The sequence below is a fragment of the Lepidochelys kempii genome, chromosome 12 (genome assembly GCF_965140285.1).
Source record: "Lepidochelys kempii isolate rLepKem1 chromosome 12, rLepKem1.hap1, whole genome shotgun sequence".
NCBI lineage: Eukaryota > Metazoa > Chordata > Testudines > Cheloniidae > Lepidochelys > Lepidochelys kempii.
In genome coordinates this window covers 7,219,335-7,245,893 of record NC_136391.1, presented here as the reverse complement: position 1 = coordinate 7,245,893, position 26,559 = coordinate 7,219,335, and the positions used below count along the sequence as shown (strand labels likewise).

Sequence of the window (26,559 nt, the reverse complement as noted above, 5' to 3'; positions counted from 1 at the left end):
GATCCTTAGTTAGGATTCAACCCTGTCAGTGTTGCTATTGCATAACTGTACACGGTCACGTGTGACCACTAAAGTAAATCCAATCTCATGGATTACAGTCAGAGAATCATAGAAATGTAGAGCTGGAAGGGACCTCGAGAGGTCATTGTCTCCCCATGCTGAGGCAGGATCAAGTGTACCTTTAGACCATCTGTGACAGTTATTTGTCTAACCTCTTCTTAAAATCCTCCACTGATGGGGATTCCACAACCTAAGTAGTGGTAACCCATTCCATTACTTAACTAGAGTAACAGTTGGAAAGTTTTTCCTAAGACCTAAACTAAATCTCCCTTGCTGCAGATTAAGCTGGTTACCTCTTGTAACTACCTTCCATGGACATGGAGAACAATTGATCACCATCCTCTTTGTAACAGCCCTTAAGGTATTTGAAGACTTATCGGGTCCCCCCTCAGTCTTCTTTTCTCAAGACTAAACATGCCCACATTTTACTCTTTCCTCATAGAATACGGACCCTGGACTTCAGAAAAGCAGACTTTGACTCCCTCAGGGAACTGATGGGCAGGATCCCCGAGAGAATAACATGAGGGGGAAAGGAGTCCAGGAGAGCTGGCTGTATTTTAAAGAATCCTTATTGAAGTTACAAGGACAAACCATCCCAATGTGTTGAAAGAATAGTAAGTATGGCAGGCGACCAGCTTGGCTTCACAGTGAAATCCTAGCTGATCTTAAACACAAAAAAGAAGCTTACAAGAAGTGGAAGATTGGACAAATGACAAGGGAAGAGTATAAAAATATTGCTTGGGCATGCAGGAGTGAAATCAGGAAAGCCAAATCACACCTGGAGTTGTAGCTAGCAAGAGATATTAAGAGTAACAAGAAGGGTTTCTTCAGGTGTGTTAGCAACAAGAAGAAAGTCAAGGAAAGTGTGGGCCCCTTACTGAATGAGGGAAGCAACCTAGTGACAGAGGAAGTGGAAAAAGCTAATGTACTCAATGTTTTTTTTTTGCCTCTGTCTTCACGAACAAGGTCAGCTCCCAGACTGCTGCATTGGGCAGCACAGCATGGGGAGAAGGTGACCAGCCCTCTGTGGAGAAAGAAGTGGTTCGGGATTATTTAGAAAAGCTGGACATCCGAGAATGCTAAAGGAGTTGGCGGATGTGATTGCAGAGCCATTGGCCATTATCTTTGAAAACTCATGGCGATCGGGGGAAGTCCCGGACGACTGGAAAAAGGCTAATGTAGTGCCCATCTTTAAAAAAGGGAAGAAGGAGGATCCTGGGAACCACAGGCCAGTCAGCCTCACCTCAGTTCCTGGAAAAATCATGGGGCAGGTCCTCAAGGAATCAATTCTGAAGCACTTAGAGGAGAGGAAAGTGATCAGGAACAGTCAGCATGGATTCACCAAGAGCAAGTCATGCCTGACTAATCTAATTGCCTTCTATGATGAGATAACTGGCTCTGTGGATGAGGGGAAAGCAGTGGACGTGTTATTCCTTGACTTTAGCAAAGCTTTTGACATGGTCTCCCACAGTATTCTTGCCAGCAAGTTAAAGAAGTGTGGGCTGGATGAATGGACTATAAGGTGGACAGAAAGCTGGCTAGATTGTTGGGCTCAACGGGTAGTGATCAATGGTTCCATGTCTAGTTGGCAGCCGGTATCAAGCGGAGTGACCCAAGGGTCGGTCCTGGGGCTGGTTTTGTTCAATAACTTCATTAATGATCTGGAGGATGGCGTGGATTGCATCCTCAGCAAGTTTGCAGATGACACTAAACTGGGAGGAGAGGTAGATACGCTGGAGGGTAGGGATAGGATACAGAGGGCCCTAGAGAAATTAGAGGATTGGGCCAAAAGAAATCTGATGAGGTTCAACAAGGACAAGTGCAGAGTCCTGCACTTAGGACGGAAGAATCCCAAGCACCGCTACAGACTAGGGACCGAATGGCTACGCAGCAGTTCTGCAGAAAAGGACCTAGGGGTTACAGTGGATGAGAAGCTGGATATGAGTCAACAGTGTGCCCTTGTTGCCAAGAAGGCCAATGGCATTTTGGGCTGTATAAGGAGGGGCATTGTCAGCAGATCGTTCCCCTCTATTGGACATTGGTGAGGCCTCATCTGGAGTACTGTGTCCAGTTTTGGGCCCCACACTGCAAGAAGGATGTGGAAAAATTGGAAAGAGTCCAGCGGAGGGCAACAAAAATGATTAGGAGACTGGAACACATGACTTATGAGGAGAGGCTGAGGGAACTGGGATTGTTTAGTCTGCGGAAGAGAAGAATGAGGGGGGATTTGATAGCTGCTTTCAACTACCTGAAAGAGGGTTTCAAAGAGGATGGATCTAGACTGTTTTCAGTGGTAGCAGATGACAGAACGAGGAGTAATGGTCTCAAGTTGCAGTGGGGGAGGTTTAGGTTGGATATTAGGAAAAAAATTTTCACTAGGAGGGTGGTGAAACACTGGAATGCGTTACCTAGGGAGGTGGTGGAATCTCCTTCCTTAGAAGTTTTTAAGGTCAGGCTTGACAAAGCCCTGACTGGGATGATTTAGTTGGAGATTGGTCCTGCTTTGAGCAGGGCATGGGCTAGATGACCTCCTGAGGTCCCTTCCAACACTGATAGTCTATGATTCTATGATTCTGTGATAGATCACATTTTCTAAATCGTATAACATTTTTGTTGCTCTTCTCTGAACTCTCTCCAGTTTGTCTACATCTTTCTTAAAATGTGGCACAGGCACAAAATTGACCACGGTACTCCAGCTGAGGCCTTACCAGCGTAAAGCACAGCCGAACAATTACCTCTTGTCTCTGACATACAACATGCCCGCTGCTCACCTTTCTTGCAACTGAACCACATTGTTGGCTCATATTCAATGTGTGACCCATTATAACCCCTGGATCTTTTTTTGCAGTACCACTGCCGAGCCCATTATTCCCAAGACAGGTAAAAGTTGATGATTCTTTTTAAAAAATCAGATTTTTTAATTTAAATTAGATTTTATTTTAATAAAATAGAGGTTTTTTAAAAAAATAAACCTACTTACACTTAATTTTGAAATTATGACAACCTATGTTAGCCCTTAACTTACTCTAATCTATTGAAATCATTGAAAACATTTTTTTAATTGCGCAGTATATGTTTACTGCCAAAGTTTTAAAGAACATCAAACCACTGAACTGATGGAAGTCACTGGCTAAGCACCTCAAGCCCGGGTTTGTTGAAGTGCTAAACCATCTTTTGACAGCAGTAGCCTCTTCTGCAGGGGAGAGAGAATATTTTCTTCATTTACGTTTATTTAACTAGTCCAATTCAATGATAGTTCATTCAAAGTTAAAAACCAATAGGAAGTAGAAAAAACCAGGAAAGCTTGTTTTCCTCTTCTAATCTATGAATAAAAACTAGGTGTGAGAGGATGAGATCCACTATTTCTAAAATCTTAAAGGACACAATCAGTTCAATTCACTAACTACTGATAATACTTCCTTTGTTTACTAAATTAGTTTTAAATGCAAAACATGTTTTGATCAACTTTTTTCTTATGTATGCAGCACTGTTAAGGTAGTTTTATTTAACTAATTAAAAACACCTTTAACATGCTCGGTTTTTTGCATTTTTAATTGCATTCAAATTCCCATCCAAATAGAGCTTCACACAAATCACAAATAAAAAATTAATCATCTAGTAAATAAGAAATGCATTATTCACCATTTTCTAACATAATATAAAATGTAAAAAATCAGACCCTGAATAAATGTAAGTTCAGCTATCTCACTGCTTAAATAAATGTATATGGAAATAGTGTATTCTCCTGGTTTGCAAAAAGAAGCACCAAATTTAGTGAAAAGGCTTTATTTAGTTGCCAATCAACTTCTTTTATTGTTACCAACCAATTAGAATCCACCTTTCTTGAGGAACATAACTAAAAAGTACAAATGCAAAACATATTAAAATCTGATATTTAAATCAAGGTTTGCTGCTTGCTGATTTAAATCATGTTTAAAATTTGTCAAGAACAAATCATCCCAAAACAACCTAATTTCCTTCTTTGACAGGGTTATTTATTATTTATCACTGTATTATCCTGCCTGCTATATTTTCCACTCCATGCATCTGATGAAGTGGGTTTTAGCCCACAAAATCTTGTGCCCCAATAAATTTGTTTGTCTCTAAGGTCCCACTAGGACTCCTCATTGTTTTTGCTGATACAGACTAACATGGCTACCACTCAAACCCAGGTGCTTACAGTGTCACAAGCCCATATAGTATGTTTGCTTGAAAGGGAAGACAGTGCTAGAAAAGACTAGGTAATTACTAAGAACACATGCTACTTTCTGCCATCACTCGCCATGCTCTGTCATATCAGGAGAGGGCTTTGGTTGAGAACCACTGGATGGAGCTGTAGGGGAAGCCTGTGGACATGTAGGGGGAAGCCTGTGGACATGTAGGCTGTGAATTCCCCTTTCAGTCTCTCACAGCTTGTCTTGACTAAAAAATTAGGTCAGGTTAAAGTTAGGTTGTGTTAACTAATATGATTGCAAAGTCATGTTTAACTTCAGTGTAGACAGAGACAAGTCATGTTTAGCTGCATGTCAACTGGGTGTTGTTAAAGCTAGGGTTCTAATAGGGTTTATTCATGATCAGCTGACACAACAATTTCTGGTTTCAGAGTAGCAGCCGTGTTAGTCTCTATTCGCAAAAAGAAAAGGAGGACTTGTGGCACCTTAGAGACTAACAAATGTGTTTGAGCATAAGCTCACTTCATCGGATGCATGAATTTCTGACTACATGGATTGCTAAATCATGGTTAACATTGTGTTAGTTCAAGCGACTCCTCAAGGCCATGGTCTCGCATGATCCAATTTTTTTAATAAAGACAAGCACTCAATGGGTGAGGTTCCTCTCAAGACTGTTGCATTAGTGGAATAGTGTTAAGAAGTCCAAGACTGAGTACACATGATGTAAAATGCCCTCTCATTCCAGAAAGGAGAAAGAGGATGTTTCTGAACAACTAATACAAGTCGGCAGCACTGCATTTCTATAACACTGTTCACATTAAAAAAGCAGCTATCTTCTCTGCAAGCTAAGCCAAATCTTTCAGTGATGTCTACAGATCTGGCAGCACTTGGCAATGGTATATTTTTTTAAAAAAATCTTCCTTAAATATGAACCTGTATTATAAAATAGAATAGATATTAAATGCAGCTTTTAAATGAGTTCTCAACTCTGTGATTCAAAATTAGATTATCCTTTCACTACTTATACAGTCTATGGTTTTTGATGCAAAAGTTCTAGGCCAGCAAAATCACGGAGAACATTTTTCATCGCGGTGCATGAAGAATAACAGGAACAGTTTCAACTTTGGTAACAGCATATTTCCTAACCCACTGTGCTGAAACATCTTACATCAGTGCTAGATATCCATCCATTTATCCACCTATCCATTTCTCTGTTGTATCTTAGGTATTTCTAAGGTGCCAGTCACCTTTGTATCTATGCACCAAAGGTGCCACAAGTCCTCCTTTTCTTTTTGCGAATACAGACTAACACGGCTGCTACTCTGGCACCAAAATATGAAATCCTAATAACTACACTGATTCATGAATCTGGGCCTCTCATTCTAGAATTATACCCAACTCACTCTTTTCTCTGTAGGTTGGACCGGCCAGGTGAGGCTCTGACTAGAGACGTAGCTGGGGATGGCACAATTAAATCCTCTATACTGTCCTCCTGGGAGCGTAGCTTCCTCCTAAAGAAAAATGAGTAAATGGCATCATGAACAAAAACAATCAGAAAGAAAATGTTCTTTGCCCCTCCTCCTCTTTCTCTCTTTCTGTCTCTCACACACACAAAACACACACACACTCACAAGCCTCCACGAGAGGCTTAAAAAAAGTTAACTGAATCAGAGTAATTTACAACGGAAAATAACAGAACTGCAGAGAGAGCTTTAGTATTGTTGGCTGTAACTCGGCAACTCGTGGTATAGGACGCCATCAGGTGGTCAAGGGACATCTATTTAGAACACATCACCGAACATCGGCAACACCAGGAGGGGTGAGCTGGAGTGCCATTGAGAAGCAAAGTCGGGAAAGTAACTGAAATACTTCTCTGGGGGATTGTATTTACTGAGGGACAACCAATCCTAAATTCTCAATTACTGAGGGACAATCTACACTTATTGCTATATTTGCTTTCCACAAGCTACTCTTAGTATATCCTTTTATGAGTGCTGTATCTGAATATTTGGATGCTAATATCTAAACTGTATCATTACATTTATTAACCTAAATTGGGGATATTGCAGATTCTGTACTATATTTATTGTATGACTTTTACAACAAACTTTGTACTTTTGGATAATTTAAGTATTATACCTAGATGTATAGACACTCTTTCCTTAACCTGTGTATTAGATCATTTTAACGTTAGCTTCCATAATAATTTTTAAATCTGTTCTTGTCTCTTGTATCTCAGTGACAGAATGCTCTGAGCACTTTGGGGCCCAGATTGCTAATGGGGCACTATTTAATATAAATAATAAATAATGAAGGACCAAATGCTGCCCTCAGCTGATTTCAACAGACTTAGAGGTGAAACAAACAATACTCTGTGTTTTGCATGGGTTTTATGCAGCTGATGGTTCTTAACAAAGCTAATTCACCGAATAGAGATCTGAAACCTCACTGCACTGTACTGGACTTAAATTTTAGATACAAGACATTCCAGTGACTTGGTACCAAAACAACTCATGTGAGTCATCGCTGGCCTCCTCATTGTATAAGGATGCCTTGCAGTCAAAAAATGAATTAACATGGGGCTTAGCAAAAGACAAATTTGCACCCATAGAAACTCCAACATATTTTCACTAATTGCGTATGTCCTTTATTATTCAAGCCCACATGTTTACAAGAATGCAAATATTATAAAACAGTACACTGGTCTGCAGAGTTGGTCAAATGTCTTTTTGAAAGTAACAGTCATTCTTTAAGGAAAAGCAAGCATCCTGCTTTGTTGAAAAAGTACAACCCCCTCTTTTCATTTCCTTAAAGACTCTTACCTGACACACTTTAAAATCAACCTTCACATCCACCAGAATATGCAATCTGTCTTTTTGTGTCACGTGAAGTTTGGGGAGAATGCCTCTAAATTTATTTTCAAATTAACACAAATGCCCTTGCGGAGATAAGAAAGAGATATCTGTCCTCTAGAAATGCTGAATGTCTGGGGACTCAGAGAAAAGGCTTTGATAGTCTGCTGTGGCTGCAACTCACCTACTTTCCTGGCAGATGTTACAACCTACCAATGTCAAGTCAAGGAGAGAGCTGGAACATTAACTGTTAAGTAAGCTAGCAGGTTATGCACAAACTGGTAGTTACTGTTTGTTTTAAACTTTGAAACACTTGTTTTAACGTCTAAAAGCTGCATGAAAACGCCGACTGAATGTAACTAACTTGTACAGGGGACACTCAAAATATATAGTTCCCTTATTTTAAAATAAAATACTTAACACTAAAAAAAAAAAAAGAAAGAAAGGAGTTTAAAGTTTAGCTGATTTTAAACACTGGTGGGGGAGGGGTTCTGTGGGAACCTGGGGTATCACGACTAAATACCTTGAAGATATGCATGTGTGTGTAAGTGGGTTGAGGAAGTTAATATTTTTAACTGGCCTCAGTTTCTTAATTGCCTGAGAAAGTACTGAATCTCTGTGTGATACTCCCATTAGAATATACAAATGGCATACTGGGTCAGACTACCAATGGTCCACCTAGCCCACTTTCCTGTCTCTGGCAGTGGCCAGTGCCAGATGCTTCAGAGAGAATGAACAGAACAGAGCAATTTCAAGTGATCCATTCTGTGTCATCCAGTCCCAGCGTCTGGCAGTTGCAGGTTTAAGGAGACCCGGAGCATGGAGTTCCATCCTGGCTAATAGCCATCGATGGACCTATCCTCCATGAACTTATCTAATTCTTTTTTGAACCCAGTTATACTTTTGGCCTTCACAACATAGAATCATAGGACTGGAAGGGACCTCGAGAATCCTCTAGTCCAGTCCCCTGCACTCATGGCAGGACTAAGTATTATCTAAACCATCCCTGACCGGTGTTTGTCTAACCTGCTCTTAAAAATCTCCAATGATGGCGATTCCACAACCTCTCTAGGCAATTTATTCCAGTGCTTAACCATAGTATCCCATAGCAAAGAGTCCCATATGTTGGCTGTGCACTGTGTAAAGAAGTTCTTCCTTTTGTTTGTTTTAAATCTGCTGCCTGTTAATTTCATAAGGTGACCCCTAGTTCTTGTGTTACGTGAAAGGGTAAATAACACTTCCTTATTCGCTACCTCCACACTATTCATGATTTTATAGACCGCTTCATACCCCCTCTTCCCCTGCCCCCCCCCCCCCCCCCGCAGCTGCATTGGCCCATATCACTAATGATTTTTGTTGCCCTTCTCTGCAAGACTCTGTGAGCTGATTTTGCCCTTAAATACACGATGGCTGCACCTTCAATCGAAGTCAATATGCATTATGGCTCTATAGCGAAGGTCAAACCTGGGCTAGAAAGACTAGATTCAAAGCCCATTAAAATCCACTGATTTAAATGGGCCTTGGAACAGGTCCTCTGTGGCTAAGATGGCATAGCTATTTAATAGGAGTGTGTTTCCATGAAGTAAAAGTTAAGCACGAAAGAGATTAAATAAATAATCAACAATGCAACCTCAGGCACAAATTCCAAAGTCTGTTCCATATATACGAAATTCTGCACACTTTTCCACTAAATATACTTATTAGTACCTATTTGAGCAATCTAAATAAATGTAGAATATTGTTACTGATTGACTTATAAAGTAGCTTTCACAGTGCTGTTGAACTCAAACCCAGCAGAGCTTTGCAGCCATGAATCTTAAAATAACTAAAGGAAAAGAAGCTTTTAAAACACAGAGTGTGATGCACAGGCAAGAAGATACGCACAGACCACAAGGCACAAATTTGAAGGAACTGAAGTATGAAGGATTTTGAATACAAGCAATAAAAATTTAAATTGCATCTTCAAGTTCACAGATAGCAAAAGGAATTGCCTAAATAAAGACAGGTTTCAGAGTAGCAGCCGTGTTAGTCTGTATTCGCTACAGCTCACTTCAGCTTATGCTCAAATAAATTGGTTAGTCTCTAAGGTGCCACAAGTACTCCTTTTCTTTTTGCCTAAATAAAGACACCACATGCGAAATGTGAAGTCTTGGGCAGGGGAAAGGGAGGAGTCATGCATTTTGCAGCGTTCTGAAAAGACTGTCTTGGAAAACCTGACCAGCCAGGGAAACCAATAAAGAAATCAATGCAATGCTTCAGTGGCAATAGAGCAAAAGCATGAACCAGAATGTCAGCAGGGTCAGAGATAATTCTCTGAATTTTGAAAAGACAAAATAATTAGCAGAACATGATCTAGTGCAAGTGTCAGGGTGAGTGGCCAAAGATCGCCTAGTTCTAGTCTGGTATGCCTAAAAGCTATCAAGTTTGTCCTTGTGGCAGATCCTTTGGCTCATATTGACTGTATACTGGAAAATGATTTTTTTTTAAGGTTAGCTTCCCTATTGTGTGTTTTATTGCACTATGCTTGGATGCTTATGATCGGTACCTTACAAATATATCATTTATATTACTGTAGCAACGAAAGCTCTAACCAAGATCATACTGCTCTGTTGTACTAGGCACCGAATGCTATAAATGGAATGGGGGAGAGTCCCTGCCCTAAACAGCTTACAAGCGAAATAGACAAGAAAGACAAAGGAAGTACTATTTCATGGATGGGAAACTGAGGCACGGAATGATTTAATGATTTGCTTATATCTATGGCAGCTGGAAACTGAACCCACTTCTACTGAGTCCCTATCCAGTGCCTTAACCACGAGACCATCTTCCTCTATTAAGTATAAAAATTAGGGCTGTCAATTAATCGCAGTTAACTCACGTGATTAACTCAAAAAAATTAATCGCAATTTTAAAAATTAATTGCAATTAATCACACTCATAACAATAGAATGCCAATTGAAATTTATTAAATATTTTGGATGTTTTTCTATATTGATTTCAATTACAACACAGAATACAAAGTGCACAGTACTCACTTTATATTATTATTTTTTATTACAAATATTTGCACTGTAAAAATGATAAACAAAAGAAACACTATTTTTCAATTCACCTCATACAAGTACTGTCGTGCAATCTCTTAATCGTGAAAGTGTAACTTACAAATGCAGATTTTTTTTTGGTTACATAACTGCATTCAAAAACAAAACTGTAAAATTTAGAGTCTACAAGTCCACTCAATCCTATTTCTTATTCTGCCAATCACTAAAACAAACAAGGTTGTTTACACTGACAGGAGACTACTTCTTATTTTCAATGTTACCTAAAAGTGAGAGCAGGCATTCGCATGGCACTTTTGTAGCTGGCGTTGCAAGGTATTTACATGCCAGATATGCTAAACATTTGCATGCCCCTTCATGCTTTGGCCACCATTCCAGAGGACATGCTTCCATGCTGATGATGCTCATTAAAAAAATAATGCTTCAATTAAATTTGTGACTGTACTCCTTGGAGGGAGAATTGTACGTCTCATGCTCTGTTTTACCCGCATTCTGCTACGTATTTTGTGTCCTAGCAGTCTGGGATGATGACCCAGCACATGTTGTTTGTTTTAAGAACACTTTCACAGCAGATTTGACAAAACACAAAGAAGGCACCAATGTGAGATTTCTAAAAATAGCTACAGCACTCGACTCAGGGTTTAAGAATCTGAAGTGCCTTCCAAAATCTGAGAGGGATGAGGTGTGGAGCGTGCTTTTAGAAATCTTAAAAGAGCAACACTCAGGTGCGGAAACTATAGAACCCGAACCACCAAAAAAGAAAATTGACCTTCTGCTGGTGGCATCTAACTCAGATGATGAAAATGAAACATGTGTCAGTCCGCTCTGCTTTGGATTGTTATCAAGCAGAACCCGTCATCGGCATGGACGCATGTCCTCTGGAATGGTGGTTGAAGCCTGAAGGGACATATGCATTTTTACTGCTTCTAGCATATAAATATCTTGTGATGCCCACTACCAAGAGTGCCATGCAAACGTCTTTTCTCACTATCAGGTGACATTGTAAACAGAAGCAGGCAGCATTAACTCCTGCAAATTGTAACCAACCTGGTTTGTCTGAGTGATTGGCTGACCAAGACATAGGACTGAGTGGACTTGTAGGCTCTAAAGTTTTACATTGTTTTATTTTTGAATGCAGTTATTTTTTGTACATAATTCTACATTTGTAAGTTCAATGTTCATGATCAAGAAATTGCACTACAGTACTTGAATGAGGTGAATTGAAAAATAATTTTTTTGTTTTTTACAGTGCAAATATTTGTAATCACAAATAAATATAAAGTGAGCACGGTCCACTCTGTATTCTGTGTTGTAACTGAAATCAATATATTTGAAAATGTAGTAAACATCTAACAATATTTAAAATAAATGGTATTCTATTGTTGTTTAACAGCGTGATTAATCACGATTGATTTTTTTAATCGCTTGACAGCCCTAACATAAATAAATATAAAACCTGCCACTGGGACTTATGCAGGATTCTGTGACAGAGAAAGAATGAATACAGCTTTATCTATGTGCTATTTTACAGCTTCATGAGAAGCATTTTGGGTTTTTAGAGAGAGTTAGAAGATTGTTCACACTTCACCTCAAAAGTATTTTTATTAAACTGTGCCAAAGATCAGTGAGATGATTGCCTTTAAGAAGCTGCGTGAGCTGGTTATGAGACAGGCTCAAGCAGAGAGAGGGAGCATCAAAGAATAAGGCTTATGATTACTCAAACAGCTCAAATACTCCATGAAGGACAAATTTCACTGATTTTTTTTAATCACTCTCAGACAAAATAAAATTTGCATTGTGCTTGCTCAGTGCATTAATGGACTGTGTTTTAGTGCATCAGCCAATTGGGAACATTGACAATGGCAAGGAAGCAAGGAAAAGAAAAATGTATCAAGATCAGACCCCGGGTCTAGGTTCTGCCTATCTATCTGTACATCTAGATATTTACACTGGTCTCTTCACCAAAGTATAGGAACTCTTTAGAATCCAATTCTGTTCCCAGTTATGCCACATCCTTTCTTTGGGACCTTGAACAAGTCATTTAACTTTGACGTGCCTCAGTTTCCCCTCACATGTAATACGGAGAACAATATTACCATATCTCATAGGGTTGTTATGGAGTTTGATTCATTAATATCTGCAAAGTGCTTTGAAATCCTCTTTTGGAAGGTACTAAACACTTGAAGGATCTGTTGGTGAAAACGAGTGGGGAGATTTGGGAACATTTTCATGATTGTTTGTTTGTTTTTCAACCAGTTCTACTTTTATAGCCCATTAGCCACTGGCCAGGATGCATTCATCTTCATCAAAAAATGATCAATATGCAACGGATATGAATGTTTAATAGCAGCAGCAGTCAACTGCAGGGTCTATGCTAGAAAAGTATTTGTGAACTTTGACATTCATGACAAAATCACACCAAACAACTGACACTCGTTTCAAGTTCAAAACTTCCACTGGTTTACAGAGAATTTTAGTTTTCTATGACAGTACACAACTCATTGTGGTCACAAATAAAAGGAATGGTGTGACTCATGGAAAATCTGTATCTGAGACACTTATTTAACAAATTGTGAATCATTCAGCATGATATTATAGATCTAAACCATGTATGACAAGTGTCACTGTATCAAAATGATGTCCCTCTTAGTCATCAGATGACAAAGAAATGAGACAAATGGACGAAGTTCATGGAAAAACAGGCTATTGATCAGTGTGGAAGTTACACCACTTGATTTAAAGGAAAGCCATCAAATAGTTATAAAGTAGCCAGGGACTAGTAACCAATCTATACGGTTTGATCCAAGACCACTTATCAAGAAGAAAGACATTCTTGTCACTTCCATAAATAATTATGATGAAAAGGACAGTTACCTGTTCCGTAACTGGCATTCTTCGAGATGTGTTGCTCCGGTGTATTCCACAGTAGGTGACTCCAAGCTATATCTGTTGGAGGTGGGTAGGAGTTTATGAGTTCCCAGGACTCAGCACCACCTTGCCCAACCCAGCGTCATCTCTAGTTTGGGAGACGATCGCATAACGCGACGTAAACATGTGGACTGAGGACCAACTGGCAGCACTACATGTGTCTTGGATAGGGACATGGGCTACATAGGCCATCGACGAGGCCTGAGCCCTCGTAGAGTCTCCCTGACGATTGGTGGCGGGGAAACCCCTGCCAGATCGTAGCATGTGCGTATGCACAAGGTGATCCACCGAGAAAGGCACTGGGTGGAAATGGGTTGCCCCTTCATATGCTCGGTGGAGGCAACGAACAGTTGTGAGGATTTCCGGAAGGGCTTAGTCCGATCTAGATAAAAGGCCAGCACCCTACGCACATCGAGCACATGAAGGCGGCGTTCCTCATTGGAGGAATGGGGCTTAGGACAGAGCACTGGAAGAAAAATGTCCTGCTCCATATGGAAGGCAGAGACCACCTTCGGGAGGAATGCGAGATGTGGGCGAAGCTGGACTATATCCCTGTGGAAGACCGTATATGGGAGTTCCGAGGTCAAGGCTGATGTGATTGCTACAAGGAATGCTACTTTCCATGAGAGGTAAAACCAGGAATACATGGCCAGGGCTTCAAAGGGGGGCCCTGTGAAACCTGACAACACCAGGTTTAGGTCCCATTGCCGTTCGGGGGATCTAGCATATGGGAATGAACAGTCTAGGCCTCTCAGAAAGCGAGAGGTCATAGAGTGGGAAAAGACCAAGTGGCCTTGCACCGATGGGAAGAGCAGGTGAGCAACCTCCGAGTGCAGCGACCACTCGTACTGGGGGGAGAAAATCTTGCTGAGGCAATTGGCTCTCACATTGCGGACATCGGGCAGGTGAAAAGCTCACAGGGAGATATCGTGGGCTATACAGAACTCCCATAAGCACAGGGCTTCCAGACAGAGGGCCGAGGAATGAGTCCTGCCTTGTCTGTTGTTGTAGTATATTGCCACGGTGTTGTCCATAAGAACCCTGACCACCTTGCTGCGAAGGTGCATGCTGAAAGCTACGCATGCCAAACGAATCGCTCTGAGTTCCTTGACATTTATGTGGAGGGACAATTCCAAGGCTGACCGCCTCCCTTCAGTTTGCATGCTCCCTGTGTGAGCTCCCCAGCCCAAGACTGATGCATCAAACACCAGGTCTAATGACAGGGTCACCTCCTGAAAGTGAACCCCTTGCAGCATATTGTTTGGGTAAGACCACCATTGCAGGGAGGTAAGTATTGGGGACGGGACCGTGAGAACCTTGTCTAGCCCGTCCCAGGCCTGATAGAACTGGGAGGCTAACCAGAGCTGGAGGGGCCTCATACGTAGCCTGGCATGGCGGACTACATACGTGCATGCCGCCATGTGTCCCAGGATCCAAAGGCACACTCTCGCCCTTGTCACCGGGAACCCCGTGACCGAGGCAATGAGGTCTCGTAGGGCCTCAAACCCACTCAGCGGGAGAGATGCTGAGGCCCTGGAGGAGTCCAGCAGCGCCCCGATGAACTCTATGCACTGTACCGGAACTAACGTTGATTTGGTCTCGTTTACCACTAGGCTGAGAGCCGTGCATGTGGACCTGAGCAGCTCCACATGGGCCCTTACCTGGGCCCGAGAGTTGCCCTTGAGAAGCCAATCGTCCAGGTATGGGAAGATTTGTACCCTTTGCTGTCTGAGGTAGGCCGCAACCACCGCCATGCACTTTGTGAAAACCTTGGGCACTGTGGAGAGGCCAAAAGGAAGGACTGTAAACTGGTAGTGGTCTAACCCCACTAGGAAGCGGAGGAAGCGCTTGTGCCCCTCGAAAATGTGAATGTGAAAGTACGTGTCCTGAAGGTCCAGGGCCGCGTACCAGTCTCCCGGGTCCTGGGAGGGGATAACAGAGGCCAGGGACACCATGAGGAACTTGGAACGGACCAGGAAGCGGTTGAGACCCCGTAGGGCCAGGATGGGCCTGAGACCCCCTTTTGCCTTGGGGATCAGGAAATACCTGGAGTAAAAACCCTTTCCCTGGAATTCTACCGGTACTCTTTCCACCGCACCAAGGTGCATTAGCCGTTCCACCTCCCGCCCTATGAGGTGGGCATGTTCCGGGTCCCCCGAGCCCATCGGCAAGGTGGGGTGGTTGGGCGGGGGCTGAGGCGAACTGCAACGTGTAGCCCCTGGAGATGGTGTTGAGGACACATTGGTCCGATGTTATACGGGGCCACGTCATGCGGAAAGCAGAACACCAGCTTTATTAATGTGGGGGGGTCCCCCCGGCAACCGCCCTGGTACCCCCCGGCGTAGTCAAAACAGCCTCTTTCCCTGCTTCTCGCCCTTGAAGGGCCCGGGCTGTGGGGCAGAGCAGGACTGACACTGAGACCAACGCTGCTGGTCTCTCGGCCTCTTATACGGCGGCTCGTATCTGCTCCGCGCAGGTTGGGCCGATGTTTGCAGCTTGGCCTTGTCCTTAGCCGGAGGCATGTAGAGTCCCAAGGTTTGCAGGGTGGTACGGGAATCCTTCATCCCGTGCAGGCGGACATCTGGTGAATCGCGAGGAGAGTCCCATGTGCGACGTCTGGCAGATCAGGAACTCGAACGGGACCATCAACGTCGACGGTGTCAGGACCGGCTGCAGTAGCTGCGATGCGAGGAGAAAAGTCTACGGCCACCTCTCAAGGTGCCTGCGTCTGCTGCTACGCGGCATGGAGATTCCCTTGAGACTCCCTCCTGGGCGGCGAACTGGTTGGCCTGACTGGCGTCGAGAGCAGGTGCGCGCTGTGAGGTGACCGACCACTACGCGTCGAACGAGGCAAGGAGTGGTCCTCGGAGTGGGAGCTGCGCCGCGCTGGGGAGGTCTGGTGAGCACCCAGCGGCGGCTGGCCACGGGACCGAGGTCCCGTCATCGGCGGCGCCCCGGGGACCGGCAAACTCAAAATGTCTCACGTGGCCTGGAGAGCCTCTGGCGTCGATGGCATCCTGACTGCCAGAGACGCACGCGCAGACAGTGCCGGGCTGCTCCGCTCATCACGAGTCGGAGGCTTCGGGCCCGGGGGGGATCAAGGGCTGCCCAACGCGGGACCAGCCTCTCCCCTTCCCTTCCCTCGGCGCCGCTGCGAGGCACAGCTCTTCCCCTGCTTCTTGGAGGGGGAGCGGTGCCGGCTGGAGGAGGGGACTTCACTGCGCACGGAAGACGCCGTGCCAGGTGCCGAATCCATTCGGCGTGCCGGAGTTGGGGCCAGCGCCGATTCCATAAGGAGAGAGTGAAGCCTGATGTCCCTCTCCTTCTTAGTCCGCGGCTTGAATGACCTGCAGATCTTGCAGCGCTCACTCACGTGAGTTTCACCCAAGCCGCGAAGACACTCAGCATGCAGCTCACTCCTTGGCATGGAATGGAGACAGGAGCCGCACGACTTGAAGCCAGGGGCACGGGGCATACCCCAAGCCCACTCTAACACTAACGAGAGGTACTACTAAGAACACTGGGAAAGGCTGCAGCGGAGCTGGAGCAGAAGTTCTGACTACCTTCACTGGCGGCAAGAAAGAACTGAGGGTGGGGGAGTGCGCAGCTCCCCTCATCGCGCGATATAGAGGTGCCGCTCCAGGGGTCGCAGCGGTGCTCCCCCCGTACGGGTACTGCTAAGGGAAAAAACTTCCGGCACCGGTGCACGTGGCGATCGTGCCCACCTACTGTAGAATACACCTGAGCAATCACTCGAAGATGAACACATAATTCTCCAAGAGACAGCAAGCAACCCAGGGCTAAGATAAACTTCCTCAGGCCTGTAGGCAAATAACTGTTGACACACACAAGACTCCTTCCAATAGAACATCTATTACCCGGCAGAGAAACCAGCGCAGGACTCCTAGGAGACTAAATAAAGAGGCCTGGGAATCTTGAATGAGGACTCAAAAATGTTGTAGCACAACTGAAATACGGTTTTCATCTTTTATGATGCTTTCTTCCCAGTGCATGACCTGCAAATTGTTGAATGCAAAACACTTCTAATAGATTTTTCCCGCTATTAAAATGAATTAGATGTATATTTTCCCCTCCAAAAATGGGTGATGTTGTCCCTATGAAAGGTTCGAGAGAAGATAATTGACTGTGTCTTAGAATCCTAGTATAGGCACAGGACCTCTATTGGTCATCTTAAGAAAGTTGAACTAAAAAATCACACAAACAAGATATATCACACCCTGCGAGTATACTGTCTGCTCCTTTAATAAATACTCAAATAGCAGGCAGCTTGAAATGCTCCAAACTGTATGCACACTGTGGATTTAAAAGTTATTTTTCTCACATCACTGACAAGGAATGCTCATTAGCTAGGCAGTATTTATATGGGATCCACCAATCCAGGACAGTGATCTGTACTGTCTGTTCCTCCTCTGTCTACTAGGTGTCAGCATCACAATGAGGTATCTTGCTATAGATGAAGGGGCTATACAGAGAAAATTTAAATGAAGGTTCTAGTGTGCACATGCTAAACAAGACTACTCCAGGACACACAAATATCTAATCTAAATATCTAAAAGCCACCTCTATAAGAATAGATGGGTCTGAGCCAAACCCCAGGATCTGATTATGCCTGAACTTTGTGGAGGTTTAGAATCTGAATGCAATTCTGAAATTTCTGCCAGGTTCCTATCTCTACAATAGTCCAAAACTAAACCACAGATCCTAAAGCCTCTGATTTGGGGGTGATTGAACACTGGGTCAAAATATTGCATCTCGGTCCACTTTTAATAACAAGATGCCATATTAAGCCAGCTCAAGAATTCTTAGGAGGAAGGTTCCTTGAATCTGAAATATAAGCACCAGGAATACAGTCCAGGTTTTGCAACAGATTTAAATATATGGAAGTAGCTGGACCTCTCACCTGCAGCATAAGGCCTTGTTTATACTAGTCCCTGTTGCTGACAACAAATGTTAGCAAGGAATATTAATATTCCATGCTGACAATGGATATCAGCAACAGGTGCAGCTAAAAGGGATCTGAATTTGGTTTAAACTGCAATTGTAGCCAACTACAAACCAGGTTCAGCATTGTTTTAGAAACTGATGGCTTCTGAAATGGTATGGGAAGTGCTTTGTCTGTGGCTACACTTGCAGTCAAATCATTTTCAGCATTAGTTCAACACCACTCATTGCTGATGTCCTTGCAACAGGTCGTTTCCCTAGCTTAGACAAGAGTTCAGAAACTTTTGAATTGCGTGTCTGCCTCTGTGGTTAATCTCAGTGTTTCCTCTGCTGCGGCACTGCAGCAAGAGGAAAAAGGAAGGAGAACGGTCTGTGTTACTGACGGGGGTGGAAGAGCCTTCTCTACAGGGTTTTGTTAATGACATAAGAGCTGCACACAGAGAGCCAAAACGGACGTACTGCACAAGACAGTGAGCAACTAAGCAAACCAAAGGCTGACATACTCGCCAGTGGGGCTGTAAAACACATGGCTTTTCTGTCTCAAAAACTTACCCCTCATTTTCATTTTTCCAAAGGTGAAACACTCATCTGGGCCAGTGCATTTAACTTGCCACTGACTGCCGCTAAACTCCCTTTAAAGTCCTTTTTATTAGAGCTCTCTGGAATTAAGACCAAAGGTAGAAACGATTGTCTGCCAACTCTAGAAGCAGCACTGCATAATTTTGACGCCTGTAAAGATGAAATCCTTTCACTCACCAGTCACTCACTCAGCACAGGGCGTTCTATTAATCTGTTTTAGTGGGTTTTTTAACCACATGCTGAGCTTAAGGCTGTTCAGTGTCAGATTAATGTCACCGGCTCTCCAGCTGTGATCACATTGTTACCGGAAAACCTTTAAATAAAATCCCCCTGTGGTGAAATCCAGTGACTTTTTAACAATAGATCTTCTTAATGCTGTCAGCTATTTGCAGTTTGGCATTTCACTTGATACTTCTCAATCTATTTTATTTCCAATTCTGATAAACCTATTCCGTAAACTCAACTACCGTGATTTTTGTTCTTTCGTTGTGGGTGGTCTTAGGGGCCTGGAAAACAAAAGATCCATTAAGATAGGACAAGAATATGTTTAAAAGTGATCTGCAAAGGGAAAACGTGCTTTGTTTTTGGTTTATATTGGTCCTATATGATGCAGAAAGACAAGGAATTTCACCTCTTTAAAGAAAAAAGAAGTTTTTTTCTGCTGCTTTTTAGGTTAGAAATATGAGGGTTGGTTTTGGTGGAGCATCCTTTGGGAGACTGGAAATCTGGGGTTGGGGTAGTTACCTTCCAGCAGACTGAAATCTGGGCTGCAGTTCTCCCAGCCGTCAGGAAAGGAGGCAGGGGGTGCTGAGTCATAGACTGTCTCAGCGAAGGGCTGAGAAAGTTGCATCTTAACTCTCAGCCTCTTGTGATGTTCTGTCCCATTCCGATCCTCCAGCAAACAAGGAAGTGAAGACTGCTGCAACAATCCATTTGTTTCCCAATGCGCAGGCAAATATCCCTATTTGTAGGCCCCAGTGGAGCTACGCCAGTTTTCACCTACTGAGGATCTGGCCCTGATGTATCTGGAGCCCTCGGAGCTATTCATTGTGAACAATTTATTAGGGCTTGTCTTCACGTACAGTGCTCCAGCGGGGCGGCTAAGCCTCTGTAGTGCTTTAGTGAAGACACTGCTCCACCGATGGGAGAGCTTCTCCCGCTGGTGTAGTTACTCCACCTCCCTGAGAGGTGGCAGCTCTGTCGAAGGGGAGATGCTCTCCTGTTGACATAGCACTGTCTGCATGGCGGGTAGGTCAGTATAACTATACCGCTCAGGGGTGTAGATCTTTCACACCCCGAGTGACGTAGTTATACTGAAATGGGTCTGAAGTGTAGACCTGGACTCAGATTTCATACTTCTTTTTGTCCACGGATCATCCAACAACAGATCTGGCATTTTATAAATGCAAGCATCATTAGTAATTTTGGAACAAATAGTCTTTACGGACATCTGGGGTTCAAGCTGTGTGACTGGTCAACTCAATTTCTGTTCCTTGATGAGAGGCCAGCAAGCAATAGCATCCTAGTTCTTCCTGACAGTGGTGGTGAGGCTCACAACCCCACTCCCTGCCGGCAATCTTCTGACATCATGCCAGCAGGAGCCTTCATGACCATACACATGCCCCTGTGTCATGTGTAGAGGAGGTTCCACAAGGGAGTTGCACCTGGTGCTATTCCACCCTCCTCAAGATCTGTCCATGGCATCAGCATGTTGCTGTAGGTCCTGAGGCTGGAACATGTTCAAAAGAAGTCCAGGCAAAGGATTTCTCTCTGTTCTGCTTCTCGCTATTACTCATGTTGATGTTGTAGTTATTTAGGGCTTGTCTACAAGGGGAACTTTTACTGGCATAGCTATACTGGTACCATTATACTGGTATAACTCCGCAGGTGGACACACTTCCTCTGGAATGAGAGTGCCTTTTTCTGGTTTGGCCTAAACCACTTCCAAAGTGACATAAATTTCCCCATGTAGACAAGCCCTTAGTTAGTTTCAGTGATTCTAAAACACACCCGTTGTCTCTCCCTACCTCTGAACACTCTCATTTCAAACACATGGATCCAGGGAGAGGCTGAGTGAGTCCTCGCCGTCCAAACATGCTCAAACACTCAACAATGCATTTGTTTCCCAGTGTGCAGGCAAATATCCCTATTTGTATGCCCCACGCGCATTTGTGCAGAGGGAACCCAGACACGATGTTCATAGAAAAGCAGACAAAAAGATTTGAAATGGGTCAGACTGAATCACGTCAGACACTGACAAGTTCGCAAATCATTTTTTCCACTCTTTGCCCAGCTCCAGTCTCAAATACAAAAAACAAGCTTACGCAGGGGCTTGAAGAGCAGTCAGGAGAACAGGGAAGGGTTCCTCATCCCCCAGGACCACCGGCAGTACTGCTGACCTCGAATCCTTCTTCCATCCACATTCCCCCCCTTCCCTGTGGCCCTTTGGAGGACAGCCCCAGTCCTTCCCACACTAGCAAGTTGACAGGAGGGACCCCCTCCTGCACATCTCCTCGTCACTACAGGAGGCCCTGATCCTGAGGACCGACAGAGATTCTCAGGACTGGAGCTCCCATTTTGCAGACCATATGAGACCAGAAGCATCAGGACACAAGATGGTGCGTGATGACAGTGGTTAGCAGAAGGCTCGGTGACCAGCAGACTAAGGGGGCATTTCCCCCAGACCTCCTAAGGTCTACTGGTTTGGTTGTCCCAACTTGTGGACCTGCTACAGTTTGCAGGAACAGAAAACATTGCAACCATTTTTTAAAAAAAAATCTAAGGAAATTCATTTCCAAAAATCCTTGTTCTGGTGAAGTTAAAGCTTCAGGCACACAGCACAGATTTGAGTACTCAAAATGCAGAATTAAGTTTGCACTTTTCAAACTAGGCACCAAAACTACCTTAACTTTTCCAGTCGCCCATCATCTCTTTTTTGGCACATAGTTTCACAGTGGTGCACCACTGAACATTGGTTTTCTAATCTGTTTCCTACCACCTTCCTCTCTGATGCTAAGTGACCTACTTTGTCACTGACTGACCTCTGCTCTCCTCAGGGAAGCGCTCTAATTTCACAGTTTAGATCATATGACGTTTGTATATGGAGACCCCCCTCCAGCTCTGTGTCAAACGGTAGCTGGAAAATAGACCGCTACACTGAAACCTCCTTAACAAAGATTTTTGTCTTGGTATCTGTAGCCACCTGCAATCTCCCAAGCATGGAACAACAGGTGCCACATTTGTGGGCAGACTTGAAGAGAATGGCTTCAAGACAACCCTAGGTAACTGTTAAAGGTCTGCTTGTCAGGATATGATGTTCCCTAGAGCTAAAGCCGGGCAGAACCCAAAGCATTTAAGGCATTTTCCAGAACCATACCTCTTCGGAGCCACAGGCATGCCTGGTACCGTGAGAGTGTGGGAATTATTCCGGGAGGGCGGGGGCAGATGGAGGTCGTGTTTTTGCACCCCTGCAGAGCTGCTTTTGGCGTCGACATCCTTGATGTTTACAGTGGGATATCTACTGGATGATGGCTCTTGGAGAGAAAAAACACAAAAGGAATCAGAAAAGGAAAAGGGCTACATTAAGGGGCAAAAATCTCTCTGGAATCACTTAGGACCAGTGTTTTTGCTCAAAGTCAAAATTAGTCAACCTGTTGCCACTGACGTCAATCTAAGCTGTCTCCAGGCCTTATATATTTCTGTATATCGAAAGCACATGTCGTACCATTCACCTTGGAAAGAAACTGACAAAATCACAAAATTCAAAGTTAAAGTCCATCCGGAAAGGGGGGGAAACCAGGCCAGATGCTCAGTTGGTATAAATCAGCATATCTTAATTGACTTCAGTCACCTACATCAGCTGAAGATCTGGCTCATTAAGCACCACAACATGAGTTGATCGAGATGCTTCTCTTGTGCTCTCATAGCTTGAGACTGCTGTTGTCTTTTAAATATCCTGAACAGATTGCAGTTGTATGGGGCAAAATATGGTGAAGTGACTCAGATTATCAACATCAAAAGCTGCCAGCTAGCTATCCCTAAGTAAAATCCCTCAACTCCTACATACACACATCCATAAAGTTTCCTAAGGGGTATTACATCAGAATTACGTTTTTAGAGTTCCAATCCATACTGTTGATTTCAAATTGCGTGACTGCTTGCTTTTACACAAAATAAGAAGTTATTTAAATAATAACTTGAAGGTTCTCGCATCAATCCAGCAGGAATCTCAAAACAACCAGCCACACATGTTACAGTTAGGAGCACATCCAGCACCCGGTCCCACTCTGCATGCCAGGCCTTCACCTGCCGAAACCACAGTGGCTCTTCTCAGCACCTGGGACTCAGAAGCAGGATGGGACCTGAGTCTCATCAGCAGGATGGGGGACCTAGCGGCTCCCTCGAGAGCTCCTGGAAGTGGGACAGACCCAAGGCTCATCAGTCATGCTAAGACACTTTTTCTTGTTCGGGGAGTGGCCAGTGGCCATTTGTATGTGTCTCAGCGGGGGAAACCCTCTCCTCATCCGGATATCTAAAATCACAGCCAGCAAGTCCTTGCCAATTTTATTTACAAAAGGTGAAAATTCAGCCTCGTGTGTAGAGGGCCATGCACCACTTATGCTCAGTGCGTGGCTTTCTGCCCAAGGATGATTGTCACCCAAAAAGCACTGGAGAGAGAGTCATATACACAAACAAACCCACTCAAACCTTTACATTGTTTACCAGAGAAGATATTCAGCTAGAAGTGACAAGGCGAGCAAAACACAAGAAATGTCACACAACACACACTACTGAGCCTTAAAGGGCCATTAAGAGGCAGGTTCTGCCACCCGTACTCATGCAGAGAGGTGAATGTCCATGTCGTTCTATCACATCGGCCAAAAGTAGTTGCATTCGTTTCTGTGGGGCTATTTGTGAAGGATGCTAATGTTTGACATAAGAATGGCAGAACCTGGCGCTTTCGTTGTGAAACAGACCCACAAAAGCAAGGTTAACGCTTATGGACTAAACTGCTTATAGCAAGACTTCCCCTTCCCATTCCTTTGTTCTCACTGAGCCTGTATGTGGGTGTGTTAGCAACAGAAAGTGTATGCGTATTGGAGATTTAATCCTTTAACTGTGGATTTGCTTTTGAGGAGCGAGAAGGGGAGTGGTGGGTTTTTTGTTGTGTGGGGTTTTTGTTGTTGTTGTTTTGGTGGGGGTTTTTTTGCAACCCAAACATTTTTTAACGTTCCTTGTTGGGCGAACTTGACAATACAGTAATTATAATTCAGTGATATTAACACAAAATTATTCCATTATAAAAATAACATGTGTCACTATGTTGCAATATGGAACATGGGTTTTTTAAAAACAAGAGCACCCGAAAGGACACACACAGATAAAAGCCCATGCCCAAAGCCGTGCAAGCACATCAAAAAAGCCATCCTCTATACTACCTAAAGGATGAGAAGGGGACCATTCCTCATTCAAAAAACTGGGGTTCACCACACCAGACTTTTGCTTTTTGGAGATGAGGACTGGGATGTGGGAGGCGGTGGAGAATCGGTAGCTGGGAACATTGGGTAGCTGCTCTACTGTGCCTTGGAAGGAAGGGGAGGAGCTCCTGCGGTCAAGCGGCTGGTCATGCACCAGGTGATCTAACTCAACGTCTCTGGTTTGCTTGGACATGATGCTAGGAGCCTAGGCGCTTCAAGCAAAGGACAGGGCATCTGAAGCTGCAACAAGAAACACAGAATCAGGTGAGACAGTGTTGTGTTATTTCCAGATGAGCGGTTTCTTTACAAGAGAAATACAGCGTTGGTGATGATTTTTGTTTTAGTGCTCACAAGGGCGAAAACTAACAGCACTGGTTAGAGTCAGGAACAGAGCTGGCAAGTGCCATACAGGCTTCCCTTATACATGTAACACCGGCGGGTGGGGTCGAACCTGGGACCTCTGGAGCTAAATGCATGAGCCTCTACTGCATGAGCTACAAGCCATTTGCCTCTTAGCTAAGGCTATACAGCAGACTCACTCATCTCTCTCTCTCTAAGTGGTCTCAACGCTGCTAGAGGTGACAGAACACCACACCCAGGAGGTGTGTGGGTTACACACAACTTTACTAACGGGCCTCCGTCCTGATTTTCAGCACCCGGTGTTATTTCGCTACTGAGTCTCATCTAAACAGAGACTGACAGTCATGACAAAATTGCAAAGGCAAATGTCCGCTGAGGAACTAGACTGTCACCATCAAATACATCTCCTGTCTGAGCCAAGCAATGGTCTCGAGACGGGAAAGGGCAATTAACCCTTTCCACTGCTTCACCTCCTCTCCCTGCTCAAAGCCCACTGTTTTCACTTTAAGGCCTTTCCAGATCTAATGTCTCTCATTCATCAATTGCCCAGATTACAAAACAAGCAGTCTCCAAAGCACAAGTCCTAGTGGAATATGAATTGGGTCAGTCTGAAGGGCAGACATTCATGATCCCTATTCCCATGCAGCTGAAATGAATCTGTATTACAGATAAGTAGGGACCCAAAGATTAAAAGAAGCATTAAGGGTCAAATGTTCCAAAATGTCTATACATTCTAAGTGTCTCTATTTTTGGAAGCTCACCTCAAGACTCCCAGGGGCCTGCTGCTACCATTGGCTACAGCAGCAGAAGGGGGTACTCAGCACCTTGAAAATCATGCCCTAGGTGCTTCAAAGCGGACACCCAAAAACTGAGGCACCTGGAATTAACGGACACTTTTGAAAACTTTGTTTGGAACATACACTCTTTTCTCTCTCCGTGCTCTTGTTGTGCTGGCAGTAAAATGCTGGAGAGAGAGGGCTCCAACCCTGGTCTTGGACACAGAGCGTTTGCTGTGAGGTTGGGCTGTGACTCGCATCATTCTGTTTGTCTTCTGCTGGAATCCAGTGTTGTGAACCGGAGTACCATCACAGCACAGACCAGAATGCTGATCTCACTTTTCTGTTCTGTGGTCTTTTCATATAATGTGCAGTGGCCATCTACAATCATCTGCCAACACAATGCTCTTCTGCTCTCCCACCAGGCAAAAGAGTGTCGGGGAATATTGGGCAATGATGAAACCAGGCACCAGGCTCTAAGAATTATCCACATGGTATTTCATTTTTAAAAGGAACTGTAAATCACTACAAATATAGAGCCATATTCTCCACTGCACTGAGTTTCCACAGGACTGGAGGCATCACAGAACTGGTTACAGATCACTGATTCCCTGACCAGCCTCAGGGCAGGATAGAGTAGCGTGGGGGCTGCTCTAATCTGCATCCTCCGGCAACAGTGCTCCAAGGACTGTCTGCCAGGAGCGTAAGAGCACAGTACACGTTAGTCATGCTTGTTTCCTGTCTCAGCCTGTCCCTGATACAACCCCTGTGCCAGGTCTCTTCAGGCGCTATTCCAGCTCCGCGCCCAGTGGAGATGCCCCCGTGCTGTTGGAATCCCAAGCAGGGGAGACAAGGCCAAATTCCCTCCCATATGCGCTGCCTGAGCAATGCAAAGGGGACTAAGTGGAGCAGAGAATCTAGCCCATAATTCATGTCCCGGCTAATTGCTACCGGTTTGAATTCAGATTGCTGTTGCTTTTGTGCTGAAGGAGGGTTTAGGAGAATTATTTTGAGACTATCCTTGGGGGAAATTGCACTTAAATGCAGATGCCTATGAAGCTCTTAATGCAAGGCTTCTGTGAACTTACGCAGTACATCGGGGCTTATGAACTTCAGTCAGCGAAAAGACACGCCCCTGCTGAACGGCAGTGTTGCTGCTGAATTGTAATGTTCTATCCAATGCAGTTGCAAGAACACACACTCGGCAGTTTAAAAAAAAAACTCTCAAAAAAGTAATAGGGCAATGGATCAAATCCTCCCTCAGGTAACGCCACTGAACTCAGCAGGATGATGCCAGGAATTACCTTGGCCCACTGAGTCTTACAAAACCAAGT

At 44.2% G+C, this 26,559-nt stretch overlaps 1 protein-coding gene across 2 annotated transcripts in view; it reads right to left on the bottom strand.

Annotated features, from left to right (window-relative positions):
- CNGB1 (cyclic nucleotide gated channel subunit beta 1) overlaps positions 1-24,296 on the bottom strand; it is a 56,088-nt gene extending 31,792 nt beyond the window's left edge. For both annotated transcript variants that reach the window (XM_073307381.2, XM_078848082.1), the window contains exons 1-3: positions 24,051-24,296; positions 21,989-22,145; positions 5,636-5,743 (exon numbers count right to left, since the gene is read on the bottom strand). In XM_073307381.2, coding sequence (XP_073163482.1) covers positions 5,636-5,743; positions 21,989-22,145; positions 24,051-24,282 — 497 coding nt within the window. In that variant the 5' untranslated portion in view covers positions 24,283-24,296. The remainder of the gene's footprint in view (positions 1-5,635; positions 5,744-21,988; positions 22,146-24,050) is intronic.
- Between the last annotated feature and the right edge of the window lie 2,263 nt (positions 24,297-26,559).